Source organism: Mandrillus leucophaeus, unplaced genomic scaffold (genome assembly GCF_000951045.1).
Source record: "Mandrillus leucophaeus isolate KB7577 unplaced genomic scaffold, Mleu.le_1.0 Scaffold756, whole genome shotgun sequence".
Taxonomy (NCBI): Eukaryota; Metazoa; Chordata; class Mammalia; order Primates; family Cercopithecidae; genus Mandrillus; species Mandrillus leucophaeus.
Genome location: NW_012108208.1, coordinates 920,477 through 942,782, shown reverse-complemented (window position 1 = coordinate 942,782; position 22,306 = coordinate 920,477). Strand labels below are relative to the sequence as shown.

The 22,306-nt window shown below is 37.8% G+C and overlaps 1 protein-coding gene across 1 annotated transcript in view; it reads left to right on the top strand.

Moving 5' to 3' along the window:
• Positions 1-22,306, top strand: part of ARHGEF38 (Rho guanine nucleotide exchange factor (GEF) 38) — a 136,645-nt gene that overhangs the window by 36,155 nt on the left and 78,184 nt on the right. The window contains exon 2 of the mRNA XM_011966325.1: positions 4,186-4,373. Within this exon, the coding sequence (XP_011821715.1) occupies positions 4,186-4,373 (188 nt within the window). The remainder of the gene's footprint in view (positions 1-4,185; positions 4,374-22,306) is intronic.

Here is a 22,306-nt window from a genome sequence, read left to right as displayed (position 1 = left end):
ACAAGTATACATATGTAACAAACCTGCACGTTATGCACATGTACCCTACAACTTAAAGTATAATAATAATAAATAAATTAAAAAAAAAAAAAGATCTCAAGGAACTTCCACATGCAGCTGCTCATTTAATTCAGTCTTCATGATCACAATGTGTTGGTTTTCATCCATAGTTTACAGGTAAGGAAACCAAGGCTCTGTGAGGATAACTAATAGTTATTACTCTACTGTGTTCTCACAGCTGAGTGGCAGAGCTGATCTCAAGTCAGATTATCCTTTTCTCAAACTGCAACAACCTCTTTTTATATAAACTTCCTTGGCCAGGAATCTCCACATATATTATTAATGAATTTTGTGGCTAGAATAGTAAAACTTCACACCACCACTGGAAAAATAAAGCTTGAGTGTGAAAGAAATACAGAGTGAAGTCAATTACATGGTACTGCTTTAATATATAGCTGCATATTTCTGTTATAGCAATCTGAACATCCTTTTAACCTTAGTTTCACTTTGGCTTTGACATTGTGTTTTATTATATGCGAACTATTGGAAAACATTTATTCTTAAAACTATTTTTCCTTCTTTCCTAAATAGCCTCTCTGCTGCTTTTTCTTTTTTCTTTTTCTGTCTTTCTTTTTTTTTTTTTTTTTTTTTTTTTTTTGAGACGGAGTCTCACTCTGTCACCCAGGCTGAAGTGTAATGGTGCAATCTCGGCTCACTGTAATCTCAGCTGCGTGGGTTCAAATGATTCCCCTGCCTCAGCCTCCCAAGTAGCTGGGATTACAGTCATGCACCACCACACCCGGCTAGTTTTATATTTTTTGTAGAGACAGCATTTCTCCATGTTGGTCAGGCCGGTCTGAAACTCCCGACCTCAGGTGATCCGCCCACCTTGGCCTCCCAAAGTGCTGGCATTAAAGGCATGAGCCACCGTGCCAGGCCCCCTCTGTTGCTTCATCCAGAAATAAAAGATGGGCTATAGCTGACTGCTGATTTGGGTTATATATGTTGGTAATATTGTTGAGTTACAAATACTTTTATATATAAAAGTTAGGTATAACTAACTTTTAAAAGATAAAATGTTTAAATGCAGAGAAAGATCTTATAAAAACAAAATGTGTCCACTGTGCATCGCAGAAAGTTTGTAGGTTTAAGAAATGCAAACATAGGAAGTGTTTAGAAACCTGACCATAAAATGATGCAAGTGAAGTCTTTGTTCCTACCATAAACTTGAGTCAAAAGAGCAAGCAAAGATATCTCATAAGGTTGCTCAACTCTAAATTCCCTGAGAGATTTTTATACGTGAGGGAGAAGTTGAGTATTTTCACTGACACTTCAACCACCTTGCCCCCACAAATTTGTTCTCAACAAGTTGTTGAGCAGTATTGGAAAATCTAAGCAGTTTTTAATGGACACAATCTGATGTGGTACATTTTAAAGTGCAACAACGGAAATGTCTGTGAAGCAGGTTAAGTTAACATAGTGATTGAGTCCTGGAATTGAGAACTAAAAGTAACCCAAATGCACGTTTTAGGGATATTCCTTTGCCGACAATCAGGAAAAACTTCCTTCACCTTGCTAGGATCCCAAATAATTGATAGATTAATCTTATAAGGCATAAAAAGTTTAGAACCTGGAAAAGCAAATGTCAGTCAGAGCAGTTTTTCATCAGCATCATTTTTATTTTCAAGGAAACTTTAAGTGATAATCGGGCAGTGTCCATACTGGTTTATCATCTCTCTTACTCGTGAGATTTCCTCCTGTGCTCTATTTCACATACCCCAGTAGTAAAGGACCTCCCTCACACCTTTCCGCCCTCAGTCTCCCACCCCCTACCCAATCATTTCACTATGTATACATACATCAAGATATTATGTTGTACATCTTGAATATACACATTTTTAAAAAGAAAGGGCCACAATGGTGGTAGATGCAGCCTCTTCACTGTAGCTCCCCTCATAAGGTGTCCTGTCTTCCTCTTTCATATCCAAAATAATTCATTGTAATGACACCTGATTGTAACTTGCTTTTTCAAATTTGGGGCACTGAGAGGCAGGCTGCTTCTACTTTCCAGTAAAAATATTACAAATTAGGCTGGTGCAGTGGCTCACACTTGTAATCCCGGTGCTTCGGGAAGCTCAGGCGGGAAGATTGCTTGAGCCCAGGTGTTTGAGGATGCAGTGAGTTGCAATTGCACCACTGCATTCCAGCCTGGGTGACAGAGTGAGAACCTGTTTCTGAAAAAAACAAAAACCAAAAACACAAATTAGCAAGCACCCCCAAATTCTCATAATGTAGATCAAGATTTGAGGGCTCCAGGACATCTCATGCATTCATTCTCTCTCCTTGAATAGATTATCTGTTCTTATATAGCTCATATGGATTATTACTTTTCTCTTTTTTCTTTTTTCTTTTTTTTTTTTTTTTGAGACGGAGTCTGGCTCTGTCGCCCAGGCTGGAGTGCAGTGGCACGATCTCGGCTCACTGCAAGCTCCGCCTCCTGGGTTCACGCCATTCTCCAGCCTCAGCCTCCCAAGTAGCTGGGACTACAGGCGCCGCCACCTCGCCCGGCTAATTTTTTGTATTTTTAGTAGAGATGGGGTTTCACCGTGTTAGCCAGGGTGGTCTCGATCTCCTGACCTCGTGATATGCCCGCCTCAGCCTCCCAAAGTGCTGGGATTACAGGCATGAGCCACTGCACCCGGCCTCATGTGGATTATTTCTTTAGCACTAAATAGCCCAAATCTCATAAAACCATGTGCTTTTGGATGCTATTTGTCAAAACTTCCTGCTTTCCTAATGAAGGAAGGATTGGTAGGAGGCAAATGATTCCGAAACATACTCACCTGCAGGTCTGGATTGTCCAAAGATCAACCTAGTATAGCTTCCAAACTGATGTTGGAATTACTCTCCACAGATGTTTGAATATTGAGCCTCTGCCTGAAATGCTGAAGTCAGTGGGCCAGAGAGAGAGCTCATTACTTTTTAAAGTGTCTGTTCACATTCCTGGGGCAGTCTCTTGACATCACACCATTAACTCCTCTACTATATTGTTTCTCTAGTTGTCTTAGCTTTGTTCCTGGAGTCAGCCAAGAAAACACTCTTTATTTCCACTTGCATATGTTGTGACCTGTACATTTATTTTTTACTGTACAGACTCTTTATAGGCCCTTTTGTAAAGTTCCATGTTCTCAGGGAGTGGTGTCAACATTGAAGATGTCTCATATACCAGTTACTAGAATCATATTAACTTTAAATGAAATATAATTACTTCTGCAACTGCAGAGACTAAGATGAAAATTAAGCTTCAAGCTTGAAGCAAATCTATTTACACACACTCTTACATACACAGACTCACACACTGCCCTGATGTTTATCGCCCCTTTGATTTCATGGTCTGTGATCTGGTTTGTGGCTTCCAAAATTTTACATTGCTGTGGGGAGTTCGTCCTTGAAGATATTTAGCTCTCTTACTTGAATACTTCATATAAGCTTTTGCTATGTGTGAGGCTTACCGTTTATCTCATTATCTCCCCAGTACTGTGACTTTTTAAATTAAAACTTTCTGTTTGACAGTTCAAGAATTTTGAAATAACAAGTTATGCTTAGTATAAAAGATGAACCATGAAAAATTTCAGTTGAAATTTATTTAATCCACCACTGCTTCACTCCTCATGGAGTCTGATAGTGAATTGAAAAGAAAAACTCCAATCATGCAATTGTTTTCCATTTCATTGAGATTTGGGTATTACCCACTGAGAATGAGAGGTAATTATTTTTAATAACGGTGACAAACAAAATTAGAGGCACTTCATTTACTAATTAAAATTCTTCCCTTGATTTAAAAGCAAATGTGAACGGAAGTTCTGAACTGTTTTTTTAATGTATTTGACCTCCAGGCTGAATACTGGCTTTATAGGCTAAGCTACAAGCAATGGGATATTTTAAAGAAGCCACGATAATTGAGTATCATTTAACTCACTTGTTAGAAGAAGTTCACTCCTATTTTTCCTCTTGCTCATAGTTTTGTAAGGGAATGTCCATATATCACTTCCTAAGAACATATCACGAAGATACCTTCAGCCTTTCTCCTTGTTAACAAAGTCCTGCGAAGGCGTTGTTTGTTTGTAATGAAGGAAAAAGAAACCTCAGGAGAATGCCTCACCTGCATATGTTTTCATTTAACAGAAAAGATGACTCCACAGGGTGAGTGTTCTGTAGCTGAGACCTTAACCTCAGAGGAAGAGCATCAAATGAAGAGGATGATGGCAAAGCGGGAAAAGATCATCAAGGAGCTGATACAGACGGAAAAGGATTATCTCAATGATCTAGAGCTGTGTGTTAGGGAAGTGATTCAGCCCCTGAGAAATAAAAAGGTAAATGCATATTTGAGATTTTTATTTTTTTCAATTTTTTCTCTCCTACATCCTAAATAGGATCACTAGCACCATGAAATTGAAGCACTCAGGTGTATCAGCGGGATGATGTGTCTTTCTCCCCAAAACAGCACTGTTCTCAGCTCTGGGGTTACAGTTTAGTACAAAACGAAGTCCTGCCCTTGTGGAGTTCACTTTCTAGTGCAGAAAAGGAGGAGTCAGACAATACACAATAAATAAATAAGCAAACACGTTAAGATATGTTTTATGGTGTGAAGTATAGCTGAGAAAACTAAAGCAGGGAAAAGGAATGAAATATGGGGACAAGGCCAGGCATGGTGGCTCATGCCTGGAAGGAATCCCAGCACTTTGAGAGGTCGAGGCAGGTGGATCACCTGAGGTCAGGAGTTCAAGACCAGCCTGGCCAACATGGTGAAACCCCATCTCTACAAAATTACAAAATACCAGAAAATTAGCTGGGCATGGTGGCACACGCCTGTAATCCCAGCTACTTGGCAGGCTGAGGCAGGAGAATTGCTTGAACCCGGGAGACAGAGGTTGCAATGAGCTGAGATCACGCCACTGCACTCCAGCCTGGGCAACAGAGAGAGACTCAGTCTCAAAAAAAAAAAAAAAAAAGGAAAAGAAAAAAATAAATATGGGGACAAAAGGGTGGTCGTTCTATTTCAAATAGAGTGTCAAATGAAGACTTTTCCAGTGGAGGACATTGAGCAGAGAACTGAAGTAGGTAACACAATGGTCCAGGCAAAGTGGACTACAAGGGCAAAGACTCTAAGTAGTGATAACTTATCATTAGGGTTGTAAATACACAATTCAAACAATATAGAAAAACAGAAGCTAGAAAGTGAAAATGATCAGAAATTCCACGGTCAAAGAAAATTACCATTAACACGATCAGATATATCCCTTCAGATATCTATTTGAACACTTACATATACATATGCATATACACATACATACACAAGCACATATATTTTTACATAAATGTGATCAAAACTACAAATAATATCTTGTAACATACTTGTTTCATCCAGAAATCTGTTACATGTATCTTTTCATGAGTACTAATATTTTTCATTATCTGTCTACTATTACAGTGGCTAAGATGTTTTGGGTGTTTGTTTCCTTATATCCTTAGAATAAATTCCTAGAAATTGAATTGCTAGGTCAAAGGGTATGCATATTTAAGATTTTGAATAAAACGGACAACTGCCAAACAGAAAGTCAATATGATTTTAATATTCATTCCTATTAATAATGATTCAGAGAGCATTTTCTCTGCATCCTCTTTAATGCTGAGAATTATTGATTTCATAAATGTTCTTTTGACTCCTTCTGACAAATATCTTCTCATATATTCAGTGGCTTTTTCTGTTATTCATATCCATGTTTTTTGCTCTTTTAAAAAATGATGGTTTAACATTTTTCTTATTATTTTATGAGAACTTTCTGTATATTAGAGATATTCTTTTTCCATCCTACATGTTGCAAATAATTTTTCTGGTACATCTTTTGGTTTCTAACCTTGTTTAAGATGTATGTTTATTTTGTTTTTGCCATGTTTAGTCAAATATATCCAACTTTACTGATTCTGAGACTGGTATTTTAATATGTTACCCATGATTATAAAAGCATTTCTAGCCTGTTGTGCCCCCAACTACTTACAACATTCAGGAGCAGATTTTATATTTCTTAATACAGTACTCTTCTCAGAAATATTTTTTTAAAAACCATCTGGACTACAAATTAGGGAAAACCAGTATAGGTCAAGGCATTTCTGATACCAAAAATTGTTTTTTGATCTAAGACAATGTTTAAAGAGGAGTAGCAAAGAAGGCATGGAAGCCTTTTCTTACACAGGAAGTCGTCTTCAGTTTGACTGCCTCATGACTTTTATTTAGTACTGACTATATGTCAGATCCTGCTCCAAACACTTCATTAGCATTCTCGTTTAATCCTCCACAGTTCCCTCCCGCAGTGCCAGAATTACCAGGCACTTTCTGAAAACCTGGAAATTTCTTATTTGTGATGTAGAGTAGAAGTAATATTGATGGTCATGATAAAAATTTGCTCCTTAGTGTCGTTGCTAAGTATATAAATGTTTTCTGGTGTGTTTTATTTCATTTTATTAACATATAAACCATATGTATTTGATATAACTGCTATTCTGACAGATATCAATGGTTACTAACATGTTCATTTACATACTTATTAAAATGTTGATTTTAAATGCACATGGCATCAGACTCTGTCACTATCTACCTTTCCTCATGGTACAGTCCTACCTGTTAACTCTTATTCTTTGAAAAATTTGGAACCTAGCCCACTGTGTCTACGTATTCTCACTCTCTCACTCTCTCTCTCCCCTCCCTAATTCTGACATCTTTTTTAGGTGATTTCAATATTCATGCAAATAACCCATGCAACATTTGGGCCTCTCAGTTCTTTCACTTTTTCATATCCAACAATCTTTCCTCAATCCCATTCAGCCACTCATGCCAGGGTCATAACCTAGAACTTGTCATTACCAGCAACTTCGTCCCCTCAAAATCAGAATTTCAAGCTTACTATTCTCTGATGCCTAAGCCTACTCCCACTGGTACCATTTCTGACAACCTTCTGATGGCGCCGAGACCTCCAAGCTATGGACCTTACTACCATTTCACTCTTCATCCGGCCCAAAGATGCTTTAATTTCTATGGGTCCTTCATTATAATCACTCCTTGCAAATGATCTCAATTCCTTTTTCTCTCTTTCTTTCCATTTACTCCCCTGCAGCAACTTACTCGGGTGAGGTTCAATTTTTCATCTACTTCACATCTTCACCTGTGCAGCAGAATTAATCTCTTATAAAATTCATGACCACTTGCTACTGGGGCCCCCAGTAATGTTTCTGAGGAGATTCTCTCACATCCTTTTCCTCACATGTCAAACACCCCCTTTTCTTCTCTCAGCCTATGCCCTTTCCCATCATTTCATAGAAAAACTAAAAACAATAAGATGTGCACACTCCCAACACCAAATCTACCAACCAGCTGCATCTCTACCTGTGTAAGGTGGCTTCCTCTTAATACCAGAAGCAATGGTTCCCGCTTCTACTGAAGGATGACCTCTCTGCTAGTGCAGTGGATTCTACCCCCTCAGACTTAAGGGTTTTACTCTGGCCTGTGTCCTTTCTGTCTCCTGAATAATTAGTTTACCCTCCTTATTGAATATTTCATAGCACCATTATCTACTATCTTAAAAACCAAAATCAAACACAAACAAGCCAAAAAAATCCTTTTCCTCGATCCTTAAGGAATCATCTATATTCACTGTCTATTTTAAAATTAAATATAAAATATTTACTAGGTATAAGAGCATTTGTGACTAAAGCATGTTTCAAAATAAGCACAATTTATCAAAAATCTGTCCTTGTGATTGGCTAATGATCAATATAAAACACAGTAAAAAACATGCCCAGTTGCAGTGGCTCACACCTATAATCCCAGCACTTTGGGAAGATCAGCACAACCAGGAGGATTGCTTGAGGCCAGGAGTTTGAGACCAGCCTGGGCAGCATAGAGAGATCTCATCCCTATTTAAAAAGAAAAAAATAGCCAAGTGTGGTGGCTTGCTTCTGTAGTCCAAGCAACTTGGGGGGCTGAGATGGGAGGATCGCTTGAGCCCAGGAGGTTGAGGCTGCAGTGAGCCATAATCACACCACTGTACTGCAGACTGGGAGACAGAGCGAAACCTTGTCTCCAGAAGAAACAAGCAAACAACCAGACAAAAACACCAAACATACAAGAAAAGTCTTCCTTTGAATTATTAGTCCACATTTGTATCAAATGGAATGAGTTTATTCGTATGAAAATGTTGCCAATTTAAATAATCTGCTACATTGGTGAGTCAAACTAGCCCCACTAAAATGAATGTCATTGCTGAGCTGTATTCTTCTATATGCTCTCCAATTTTCGTTTGTGTTTTTACTTTTTGTTATTTTTCTTTACTTGTTTTTGGCTTCCTACGAAACTCTTACAAGCAGTTCTCAGATTGGTGTCTTAGACTGTCAAGTGAAACTTTTCCATTATAGTAACATTTATGGTCGTTTATTTGGCACATTTGGCTTTTGCTCTCAATGCTGTGAATTACAATTCTCACAGTTCTAACTCACATTCTCTAGGTTGTTTTATTTGAATTGTTTATAGATTGTTGATTTTTCACACTTGGTACCTTGTTGTTTAGGTGTCTTTCAATGCCTGTCTGCTCTCTGCCTTCCTCATTTTGGACTTTAATTTCATTCTAATAGTTCTCTCGACTAAGGTAGTAGCAATTGTCTTAAGGTTCTCAGAATTCTCATGTCAGATCTGCCTTTTTCCCACTTCTCAAAACTTTTAACCTTTGATTAAACAAATAAATGTTCAGGTACTCATGACTCTCATAAGCATTTAAATGAGTGCTGAGGTACTTAGTTGACACCACCAGTTCATTCAGTTCACCACCTTTTCAATGTTCATTAGTTCTTTCCTGTTCTCACCTCCCTTCTGGACATTTAACTACCAGTGTCTTTGAGCACAAACCACCTGTCATCACTGACAAAATTTGTAAATTAACACACACAATTTTCAGATAACTATAGCAACAATCTGCAAACCATGCTTAGCTAAACCTGGGGCAACATCAATAAATATTTTACAACTACAGGTTAACCTAGGAGAGAATTTGGGTATCATAGGATTCATCATCTTTTCTCTATAAAAAATCAAACTCAGACCACTCCCAGTAAAAACAGAACAAAACAAGTCTTTTATGTAAGTGAAAATTGGATGAAGAAGTTGAAAACTGAGGAAAGTACCAGACATACCTGGCTTACCTGAGTGAACTTTTTGTGAATGAATCAGTGTACAAACAAATGATTGGATTCAACCCTTGACTGACAACTGTTCTGTGACAATCGTGCTGTAAACGTTTATCTTAACTTCAAGGCTTTTCTGTGTCAGACCTTTACTGAACCAATAATATATCACACTCAGCAGTTACTTCTTCTTTAATAACAGCATTGTGAGAGGTTTTACAAAGAAGGCAAATGTTATTCACAACAGTTAGTGTTGAAACATTTAGTGGGGAAACAGGTTCTAGTTATTTATTATCCAAACAGGGTAATGAGAGATACTCTATGTTTTTGGCTATAAGTCAAAATAAATCAAACTAGAGTAGACTAATCTAACAATGGAAAGGACAAAAAGTGATTGAAAGGAATAGCTGGAGGAATTTGAGTACTATACTTATTTTTATTTTTCTTTGTTTTTTAATTATTTTCAGTTGCTAAAATTCATATAGTGCAAATCTACCAAAGATCTCAAGGGGGCTATAGAACCCCTCAGCTACTCGGTTTCCTTCCCTAGAGGCAAACTCCAGTACCAGCATCTTTTTACCCTTCCAACGATATTTTAAGTGTATGTGTTTGAATACACACTTGGTAGATTTTATTTCTATAACAAGAAAGTTATGTGTATTTATTTTGAATTTGCTCATATTTGGTTTAATAACGTGCCTTATGCTCAAAAATTTGTGTTTGCTAAAAAATGGTTTAAAAAATATAATTTTGTATTGGCAGAAATCCAATTGGAATTTTCTGTTAAAATTTTGATACACTATATGGCAACATTATATAAATAATTTTCACTAGAAACAATATATAGAGGCAAATAATCACCAGTAGTCTTGCCACTTAGAAATAAGCACAATAATTATTTTGGCTTATTGTTTATACAAACATACTGAAATATTTTCTGGAATTGTAATTATACCATACACAATTCTCCTCAGTATCTGTGGGGCATTGATTCCAGGACCAACCAAGGATACCAAAATACATGGAAGCTTAAGTGTCTGATATGAAATGCAATGGTTACATTTGCATATAACCTACACACATCCTCCTGTGTATTTTAAATCATCTCTAGATTATTTATGATACCTAATACAATGTAAATGCCATGTAAATGGTTGTTATACTATATTGTTTAGGGAATAATGACAAGAAAGAGAGTCTGTTCAATACAGATGTATTTTTTAGAATATTCTTGATCCACAGAGGACTGATTCTATAGACATGGAACTCAAGGATTCAGAGGGCTGACTGTATGCCATTAAGGAATATTTTCCTCTGAAGACAACAATATATTTACACATTTTATTTTCAGCCAAAAATAACAAATATTAATTTAAATAGAAATTTTAAAAAATTTATTAAAATAAAGGACCATAAATTTGATGTTCATGCTCTCTCTGAATTCAGAGTTCTTGAATGTAAAATGGTGCCCATTACTGGTGTTATCAGTCGTACTTTGGTTAGCAGTGGGCTGTTTCAATGTCAGGATGGTGGGGACCGTATTGAGCAATTGTTCTGTGTTACATCCTACAAAATCTCTCCCTCAGGGTCCAAAGTGGGTGAGGAAAGCCCCGGGATAGGGAAACACAAAAGAGAGGGAGTTAGGGAGGGAAAATTCTCAACTGACCCCTTCTTCAAAGGAGCAAGGGAGAGAAGGCACTCCAGGGCTCAGGCATTCAGCTTCCTGCTTGTATCCCCCACCTCAAACCAAGTTGCTATAGCGTCAGCCATCATGTCAACCCTGACAGAGAAGGCTGCATGTGAAGAGAGCTCACCAACTCCCAGAGAACGCAGTATAGATTCAAGTATCCCTGAAAGGAGACAGGGAGGAGGGGGATATAGATGTACTATAATAATAAAAATACTGTTCAAAGACCGTAATACAATGAAAATTGGTATATAATAAAGAGATAGCGAAAGTTCCATTGACTTCCTGTGCATTTTAAGCTATATTTACTGCCAAAGTATTCAGTGAAACTTGTATATCCCTTTGCTGTGTTTTTCATGGCTGCTCCTTCACCAGTGTGAGCCCATTGCTGTCCTATACAACAGGAACTACAGCTTCAGCACATGTCATGGAAATCTTCCAGGGTTCCATATCTTGCCCTCTCTTCCGATCCTTTCTAGCTGGTTGGGCATCCCTGGTGTCTGTCACAACACCTCAAAGCTAGGTTATACCTCTGTATCCAGTCCCTGGCTGTCTTGCTGTGGAGCGGTACTCTCAGAAATTATACAGTGCCTAGCGGCTCTGCAGCAGCCCTGGTGCACTGCTTGGTTCTAAATTTTAGCGTTACTCCCTAGATGCACTCTTTGAGATGACCCTCAGTTCTATCTGAATACTCTTACCACCCTTCTCTCCCAGCCCAGTTCCTCAGACCCACACTTGTCCATAACAGGAATTCAGACAATGAAATGTAATGAAATTTTGCTACTTTCATTGAGCAAAGGACAGAATTACTGTTATAGTAGCTCACTGAAATACAAGATAAAAGGACCAAGGCAAAAATATTTTATCTAGTAATTATCAAAATATAGCCAGTTTTCCTAGATAGATAGGTGGATAGATAGATAAATGAAGCTTCTCAAAGTTATTTGTGAAAATTTTGCCCACATAACAGATAGAAGAAACCAGATGTAAGCAAATATCTTTGAGCATGAATTTTCAATGTTCACAGAGGACTCTTGTCAAAATTGTTTTCTCCAGCTGTTACCTTCACTAAAAGACATTTACTATTTCCAGAAAGAATGGTCTTTCATTTTTGCTTAATAGGCAACTGTGGAATTCTCTCTCTCCTTCTTTTTAAATCACCCAGCTACTCTTCCCATCTCTGCTCACTTCCAGAATTTTCTGATTGTAGTCTGGGCCTGAAAACACATTTCATCTTGGCTCACTGACCACAACTTTCTTAAAGTTGGCTACTCTCTAAAACTCTGTCTCTTTCATGAAAGTGCCCTGAACTAAGTGGAGTTAAGGTATTGATTTCTCACAGACATGTCTTATTTATGCAAACAATTGCCTTATGCCATTTATAATACATTCTACCCCACAACATCAAAATCCAATGCATACATTCTATTGTTTTGCAAGATGTTACCCTTGGGGGAAACTTGGTAAAGGGTACATGGATCTCTCTGCTTCATTTTTTTACAACTGCATGTGAATCTATAATTAATTCAAAATAAGAACTTTAATTAAAAACATAATGCCTTTATTTTTCCATCTTCCTCTCTTTCTCTCTTTAAATTACCCTTTTAAATACACATGTAAAATTTTACATATAAGGATAAAGTTTTTCCTCTGATCCTTTACCTTGTTTACTCTCCCAAATGTTTCCAATTGATTTTTAAATATTGTGTTTTCAGAGAGGTAGAGACTACATTTTAAGAATAAGGGTATACATTAGGTTGTTTGGAAGAAATTTTATAATGTATAAAATGTATAACAATCTCCTGTGTATCTTGGCTATACCAGAAATCCATGTAAACTGTAAAACAAACTGATGAAAAAGCTAAGTCCCTTTCTCCACTTCCATCTCCTATTCGATCCAGTCCCACCTACTGTAGAGTAAGGCAGTTCCTGAGATCAAACTCCTCAGTCACAAGACCTCACAGACTTTAGTGAGTACAGATATCCAAACCAGGTTGATAATCCCAAAGTAAAAGATGCCCTAAAAGCCAGAGAAAAACAGGGATTTTGTTCACTACATTAAATAAAAATCTGAGAAAAACAGAGCAATTCCTGCCAAGTATAATTGAGATGCTGGGAGAAATGACTCAAAAGAAATATACCTGCCTTTCTCATTCTACTTTGTACTGGCTTTTCTAAACTAAGGTGCTGACTTGAAAATGTTATACTGCTGCTGGAAGTCTGCTTTAACTATCGATACAAATATTCTTCAATCCTTTACAAATACCAATTTTCATGAAGAGTAAGATGCATCACAACAAAGAATCCTGTAATCTGTATGTCCAGGTTAGAACTCCATTTCTTTATTTTATCAAAGACTTGATTTTCACCCTTTCTGTGGAATCCTAGCATTTATTATATAGTCTGGGCCATTGTTCCTCCATAATAAGGCCAGATACTTGAAGTCTCATAAAGTCAGAAAAAAAAAAAAACTCAATAATTTTTTTCTTGATTTTCTGTGTGTTAATAAGGGCAGTTCCTAACCTCCAACAGGAGGTTATAGATGTGAAACATTAAATTTAAAAATAAAAGGCACAGTGTTGCCAACCACAGTGCGACTATGTTGATACATAATATCTAACTGGCCTCTTTCTCAAGTACTGAAACCCAGTCATCACACTTCACTTACTTTCCCATTTTCCCCTGGAGGGACATTTCTGTTTTGTCAACCTGGAAAACATAGAGTTTGCTGTCATATTGGATTCAGATTTAGTTGGGTATGAAAGTGATGCATCAATATTCTACTACATGAATTTTCTTTTTATGGGAAGGAAATCTCTTATCTTTGCTTGTTCAGAAAGTCTCAACTCAAAAAAATGAGGCATTCATTTTTATCCTTGTAGTACAGTTTTATGATGGAAACTGTCCTCCTTGCTGTTACATTTATAAACAGCTCCTAAGCTCCATTTCAGGACAGCTTCAGTGTTCTCTAATTTTTATAATCTATAGTCCAGATCAGAATCTGCTGGACCAAGTGAGGAGAAAAATGAATGTATTTCCCAATTCAGTGCAGGATTTGGGATGCCCAGAATTGAAAAACATAGATATGTTAAGCAGATCTGTTTTAATATCCAGGAAAGTCATCCCTCAGCCTAGGCAAGATGATCTTGTGCTCATTACTTTACTTCCCAGAGTGGAGATGATGCATAAACCACAATTTTCATTTGCTTTCTGTGTATGTGTGTGTGTGTGTGTGTGTGTGTGTGTGTGTGTGTGTAGAATAAGCAACAAAATTTCAGTGGCTGTGATTATCATAATATTGCCATAAACTTCTCTAATGAAATGCCAGCAATGTTGAGGCAGCTTTATTCAGGCATAGATCAAAATAACCATGCATATCAGTACACGGCCATAAATTCTGGACTCCAAACAATAACACTGGGCCAGAAAGGAAGCAGATATTAAGAAAATAATTATTTTATTAATATGCACTTACATAAGGCACTTTAGACACAGGCAAGGTTGATGACTACATGAGTTAATTGAATAATTAATTTTAGGTCATTTAGAGTATGTAAGGATATATGAAACACATTTTTGTGTCATCAAAAAAACTAAGAATCCTTAGTGAGAGGCCTCTTTTAACTATGAGAAGATAACTTGTAATGCAAAGTGATAATTGATAAGTATAGACAATAAGTGCAATTGGGGTTCAGAGAAAGGACAGATCACTTCCAGACAGATTAACTGAGCTATATTTCATGAAGAATGTGATATTTTCGTTGAATATGCAAATTAAAAGATTAAACGTTTGTCAAGTGCCTATTGCATGCAGTGCCTGCTCCTGAGCTCTGCGTGGGTATCAAGGAAATTTATGTCACAGTCTTGCCCTAGTAAAGTCTATAATGTGGCCAAGAAAATGACTCATAAACACATAAAACACAAATAACAATCAAAGATCTATTTCAAGGCAACACTAGAAGTGATCATGACAGAAGGCAGTCATGATTAGTTGTGCTAATTAGTTATGCAACAATTAATTGCTTTAGATATTAGCAGAGGGAGGCACTCACTTCCCTGACCTGTTGGCAGCATTTGACAAAAACAGTGCTTTCTGTCTTCCAGGACTCTACACACTCTTTGTTTTCCCCATAATCCTCTGGCTGCTGCTTCTCGGTCTCCTTTGCTGGTTAATACTCATCTATAAACACTAAAGTAATTGAGGGCTCCGCCTGTGGTCTTCTTCTCTCTTTTGTCCACATTAGCTCTATTGCAAATCTGATGTGGTTTATGGCTTTAAATTCCATCTACATGCTGATGATTGGCAAATTTTTTTCTCCAGCCTAGACATTTTCCCTGAAGTCCTCCTTTGTTTCTCCAATTCTGCACTCAAATCTCTACTTGATTGTCTACAAGGGATCTCAAATTTAGCATGTTCAAAACTGAGTTCCTAATTTCCTCTTTAAAACTTTCTCCATTGTATTCTATCTCATCTCAGAAAATGGCAGCTCTACCTTCCAGTTGCTCAGGCAAAATTCCCTGGAGTCATCCTTAACTTTTTTCTTTCTCTTAATTCCCATATTAGATCGATCAGCACATTATTTAGTTCTGCCTTCAAAATTCATCTAGAATTAGACCATGTCTCATCTCCTCTCTTACTGCCACTCTGGTTCAAGAACCTGTCAATAACCCCCTGGACTTTTACAACTGTCTTGTGACCCATCTCTCTTCCTCTACCTTGTTTCAACCAAGCAGCCAGAGTGATCCTTTTAAAATATGAGTCAAATTATGTCACTCTTCTACTCAAAACCCTCCAATGCTTCCCCTCTCACTCTGATTAAAACCTAATATACTCATGATGACCTAAAAGGTCCTACAGCGGCTGGCCCTCATTCTCACTGATGTCATCTATTTCTACCTTCTGGCCTCTTCACTCTTTCTTGAACAAACCAGGAGCACTACTGTGTCAAGTTCTTTGTTCTTGCTGTTTACTTTGCCTTGAATGCTCTTCCCCAAAATAACTTCATAGCTTGCTCCTTCATGTCCTTCAAGACTTTACTCAGTAAAGCCTTCCTTCACCACCTCGATCTTAGACTGGATTCCTCAGAAGCAGAGCCTGATAAAAAGGATTTTTAGATGGTATTGATTTGGGAGATGATACCCTGAAATAGCAGTAAGGGAAAGGGGAAATGAGACAGAGAAAGAAGGCAATAGAGGGTACATTAATGAGTGGGTTAACTCTGTGGCCAAATGGGGCTCATTTCCCACTGGGACCTTGGGGAGGCTGTACAGAACACATTGTCCCATGGGAGGAGTATTTACCCTCCTCAATTCCTGTTAGACACTGGCTAAGAGATGCTCCTGGGAGTGTTAATTCCTGGCACTTCTAGCCTTGTCTGTGTGTAGGCAGAGCAGCCATCAGTGGTCAGAGAAAGCCTTTCGGTAGAAAATCAGAGATGCTTACACCAGAAGGCCTGCCACATGTCAAAGAATATTCAGAATCAAGGAGATATAAGTAAGGCATTGCCAGTGCTGCAGCCTCCCCAAAATTCCCTGTCTTCCTTTTGCTGTTTTTGTTTTATCCCTATAATATTTAACCCTATATTTAATACAATATATTTTCCTTCCTTATCCTGTTTACTTTTCTCCTTTATGAATCATGAATTTTGTCTCATTTGTTCACTGCTATATCCCCAGCATCTAATACAGTGCTTTATACATGAGCAGCAGTAAATATTTATAGATTGAAAAAAAATGAGTGGATGAACAACTTCAGGATGGGTAAGTGATCCATGAAGTCTTAGAGAAGGGATGGGATTTGCACTGAGTAAACATTGGTTAGGTGGAGGCAGGGTCAGGAGAGCAGCCCAGCAGTGGAGAACCACAGGAGCAAGAGTTGGTGAGCTAACTAATAGGGTCAGTTTAAAAATGAGTTAATTCCTTTTGATAGGAGCAGATGGTTCTTATAAAAATAAAAATAACTGGAGTAAGACAAGGTAGGTCTTGTCCAGGCAAACCGTCAGATTGAGAAATTTGAGGTCTTTTCTGTAGGCAACTGGGAAGAAACAAATGTTTTAAAACAGAGGAATTGATAACTGTGTTGTAAACCAAACCCAATTAAGCATGTTTTAGGAAGACTAATCTGAAATTATTAGTAAGCTGATTTGGAGAAATAGGAAATAAAAATGAGTTTAGAAGCTTTTTCAGAGGTAGAAACTGGGGCCTGATAGAGTTTTACAAAGTGACTAAGAAAAGGCTAATTGAATGTTGGAGATAGTGGGGCTAAGCTATCAAGATGAGAGTTAGGGGTGATGGAGGGGAGAGCCTGCACTGACCCTAAGGTCTGGAGTCTGGAACTTAGTGGTACAGCTAATAGATGGTGCACCCAAAGACCTGTCCCCACTCCAGGGCTCACGCTTGTTTCCATCATCCTGGGCATACCCAGCAAAATCCAAACTCGGCTGAGTTTTGAGAATCTCCTGGAACTCAGGTCACTTAACATTGGTTTGGGCACCTTGGATTTTTGACAAAGGCAGTTACTTAAAAAGAAAAAAAGAGACAAGTGAGAAATTATTAACAATTTAAAAATGTTTCCAGAACTGGCTCTGCTTCCTAAAATCAGCACTCACTCCTGCTCCCTTCCTTATGCTTATTGTCTATGGTTCTTGGGATTCGTACTGCAGCATAATGCTGTGGGGAGCATCGGTCCACTTAGTAGTGCAAAGATCCTGCCCTGTCTCCAGATGAGGACTCTGGCAGGCCCATCACTTCACAGATCAATGAACATCTGAAGCACTCATCTAGTTTGGGAACTGCCTTTAGCAGCTAGCAGTTTAGTCAAAATTCATTCCAGTTTTCCTAAAAATAACAATAATAACTACAATATATTGAATACTTATTAGGAGCCAGGCATTATTCCAAACAACTTGTTTATATTAGTTAATATGATACTTACATCAACTTATGAAGTAGGTTTAAGTGTTCCTACTTGACTAATGAGGAAACCAAGGAACAAAGAGGCTAAGTAACTTATCCAAAGTCACACAGCTGGAATGTGACTCCTCCTTGACACCAGCTCACCAGCCAGCTCCTGACCCTCAGGAGGATGGGTGAGGAGAGGTAAGGGAGGAGGAAGGTGTACTTGAACTGGTACCATCATAGACTAACTTTACATTCTTTCGAGTTTCTAGATATAATAATGTGGCACTCTTACAGGTACCTTCCTGGCCTTTTTCAGGCTATTCTCATGATGGTCGTGTTGGGGAGATTCTCTCTTGAAAACCACTCAATCCAGTTGCATCTGTCCCACTTGGTGATTTGCAACTCATCCCTGAGCCCCGAGGCATCCAGAGTGTACCTCCGTATTCTGCCCTTCAGCCGTGCAGGCAGAGTCATAGATATGTTTACACTAGCTTCACCACCTCACAGGGTCCACAGCTGGTCCATAGGAAGCATTCAAGCATCCCTGACCCCCAAGACCTATGGGATTACAGATTCATCCCAACATAGCCATCACTTTCCTGCTGCCACAGCTCCTTTAGGTTTCACAGGCATGAGGTCAACAGAGGTGACTGTGAAACAGTTCGCTGAATCCTCCTTTGCAAGTTCATCTTGGCAAAGGAAGTTCATCTATGGCAAACCATCTCCTGCTCACTTTGGTATCTGATAGCTAAGAAATTGATGTCTCAATTGAAATTCAGGCAGGAAGTGTTTGTTTTTTAACCTTTTGTATGTTTACTATCTTCATGGGGTTCCATGGAGACATCCTGGGGAAGAAAACATGATATGGACTAGCATAGTATGTGCCATGAGATCGAACAGCTCCTGGAGTGCCATGCTGCAGGAAGCAAAGCAGAAAAGAGGTGCAGAGGCAAAGCCATGGAGAGCTCCATGCCAGAAGAACTGACTTCATGTGTGTGGGGAAGGGAAATCATTGGAAATTTAAACAGTAATGCTTAACTTAGATGTGATGATCAGAGTACTAAAACAAGTGACATTCTCCAAGGGAAAAAGTGTGGGAATTACAGTGGTCAAGTGATTAAATCCTGGAAACACCAGAATTTACAACACAGATGGACTTCATGGATATTTGTTCTATGTTGTACCAGTTTTGTCCCTAATTCCTGTGTTACCGCTCAAGTGTACTGTCACATACCTGCCCACCACATCTTTTTGTGCCTTCCATTTCACGCTTCTTTTTTCCTCTCATTTATCATCGCTAGCAAATTTTTCTTTTCCTTTCTTTTGCAAAAGCGTTTCCTCATTTTTCAAATTATTTTCAATGAGTTCTAGTTTTTGTTGTATCAGTGAAGATTAGAACTTTGCAATTGTGTCATTAAATCGGGAAAAAAACAGCTGGTATGCTAAGTCATCCCTGATGTCAGTAGTTTCTTTTAGATATTAGGCCTAAAGGATATGAATGCTTGTTGAAAAAGTTATGAGAATTGCTATAAGCTCTCAGTTTGAGTATGTACAGGAAGAAGAAATAAACACACATGTACACACATTCACGCACACACCCTCACAGTGAGTACTCAAGTGATCAAAGCATAAAATGTTTACCCCATTCATCATGCCCAACCACAAGCCTTTAAATATAATTTTTTGGCTGACATGGGTACATTAAAAAATTATGAATTTTTCTTATAATCTCATTGATTGTTCCAAAGAGTTTCCATATTACTTTCTCTATATTTCAACAATATAAATCATAGTGTTTAGTCTATGCTTTCTGAAGAATTTCAGAAGAGATTACAAAATATACTAGCCCTCTAGCTCAAAAGACCTATTTTTAGCACGACTGTTTGTCTTTGGAACATTTCATATAAAATTCAAAGTATGAAAAGGAAAGCAAGACCACCCCAAACCTCTGCCAAGTAACTTCTTTTCTGCCTGTCCCTGTGTCAAGGCAGAGAAGAGAAATAAAGGCAGAGACCTTTAGTCAACTACCTACCTTTTAACCAAGGATATCAATACAAGAACTTTGCTTTTCTATTACTAGTCAAAACAAATTTTCTGTTGGACTTGTTTTTAATTTTAATTTTAAGTTCCAGGGCTGTTGGACTTCTTAACTCAGGGACTTCTCAAGTTTGAACCCAGCCTCTTTGTCTGGCTTTGACAGTTGCCTCTGCCCTTCCTCACACACATGCTGAGATTTCTGTTTCAGAGACCCCACTCTCCTTTCTGCAAAGGGACTAACATCTCTCTGCTAATGTAGGTCTGTCCACATCAATATCTTCTGGCCTGGAATGTTTTCTGGCAGTTATCAGGTAACTTAGGCATTTATCTGCAAGATTAGTTAAAAGACTTGCTGTATAGCTGATTCAACTCATAGTTTGACTCATTAGCCAGTTTCAAACCCAGTTTCACAGCAGAAAATTTCACACATACAAATCAGCAGTTTTGAGAAATCTGATGAAATAATGGCTAGTTTATCCTGAAAATCTTTGTATTCTAGAAGCCAACTGTCTCAGTAAATGCCATAGTAATGAGTTAATTATCCTACGCCAGTGGTTGCTAGGGCTTTCTGCCAACATCCTTTTTTTCCACTTGCTGCGATTTCTGTTGCACAAGCATTCTTCTCCTCAACTTCCTCACTAAAAAATAAAACAAAACCTATTTTATCCTCTCAGAATGTCCCCATTGGGTCTCCACTTCCCAAATATTTTGCAACGCACGGCAGCTTTCTTCCACTTCCACCTTACTTACTACAGTCTCAATATCATTGGGTTTTGATGGCTTCAGCATTAATAATGGATCAATCTAATTTAGAGGATGCATTCAGGCCTCACCAAAATGTTGTGTGTGGAACTGCCCTACAGAAGGAGTAGATGGCATCAAAGTTCTATTAGACCAAATCAGTTGATGGCTAAGGAGAATTTGCCCTATGTTAATTCTAATGTAATTACTACATAAGTTCAGAGCCCAGAATTGGGGCCCTATTTGAATTTGGATTTACTGCCAAACTACACTGAATCCAAACACTGAAGACTTTTCTAGAAACAATTTCCAGAGGATGATTTGGTTGGTGGCAATCACCGTGGCCCTTGAAAGCAGTGCTGTTTATTTTCTCCCTTCTTCTACAATTGTTGTATTAAATATATATGTCATGCACATATGTATAGAATTTTTAAATTGTGTGATTTTGATCATCAAATTAGGAGTCCAAAATTATAGTTCCAACTGAGGTCAGGACAGCAATATCCAACTGACAATTTTAAATCCATTGGTTGTCAGAAGGAAAAAACAATGCTTATTTGTTAATACTTTTTAAAATCCTTTAAAAAATTAATAACTTTAGTTCAGTGATAGACATGAGTGTGAACAAGAGTTTAGCAAAGAGAGCTGATTATAATAATGAAGAGGGTGATCTATCTAGATTTCAAATTTTATGAATGGTTAAGTACATTACAGTATTTCCACATAATGTTGACATTAAAAATGGTGCAACTGAAGAAAATTACTGACATGAAAAGATGTTCATGTTATGTTGTTAAGGGAAAAACTGTAAACTCTATTTGAAGTATATAAATTTTTGTATGGATGTACACACAGACACACAGAGAAAAATTATCTGGAAAAACATACCTGAAAATGTATCAGTGGCTACTTCTGTGTGGTAGAATTATAGGTGATTGTATTTTCTTGCTTTTACTTTCTTTTATCTACTCATCCTTAATTTTCTACAATGACATGAACTACTTTTATAATAATAACCTAATTTATTTTTTCAAACAATATTTGTTCCTAGACTTCTTTACAGTGTTACTTTTAAGGATGGTAGTGGTTGGGGGTCTGCAGGACACCTAAGAATGTTTGGTTTTTCCTCCCTGTGATGAGGTTTAGGCCGATTCATACAGTGCTCGTTAAACAGAAACCTGTAAACAGACATGTCCCAGGTGTAAAGTAGGAGAAGGCTGGCTTCCATCAGCAAATTAGCCAGTTATACCAACGGCCAAAATAAGCACACCATTGTGCCTTTGCAGACAAAATTAAGTAGAAAATTATAAAATATCCATGTAATAGTTGTGAACAACTAAATTAGGTAATTTTTTTGCCTTTAAACCACTTTTGATCTTTGCATGCTTGTTATTCAGAGCCTAGTGAAGTGATTACAAAGAATATTCATTTTTGGCTCCTACAAGAGTAAATAGATCATTTAAATTGTACAGATTCAATTCAGTTCATATTTTTAAACTTTTACTGAGTAACTATGCACATACCCAGAACTGTGTTAGACACAGTAGAGTACTCACAAAGGCAAATGTCTTAGAGGAACTCACAGTTTTGTCATAGAGACAGATAAATTAAATTAATAAATATTTCTGATAAATAGAATGGGCTTCCATATAAGCAGTGAGTAATATGAAACAAGAGTCATGGAAGTGTGGGAGACAGAGAGGTTAATTC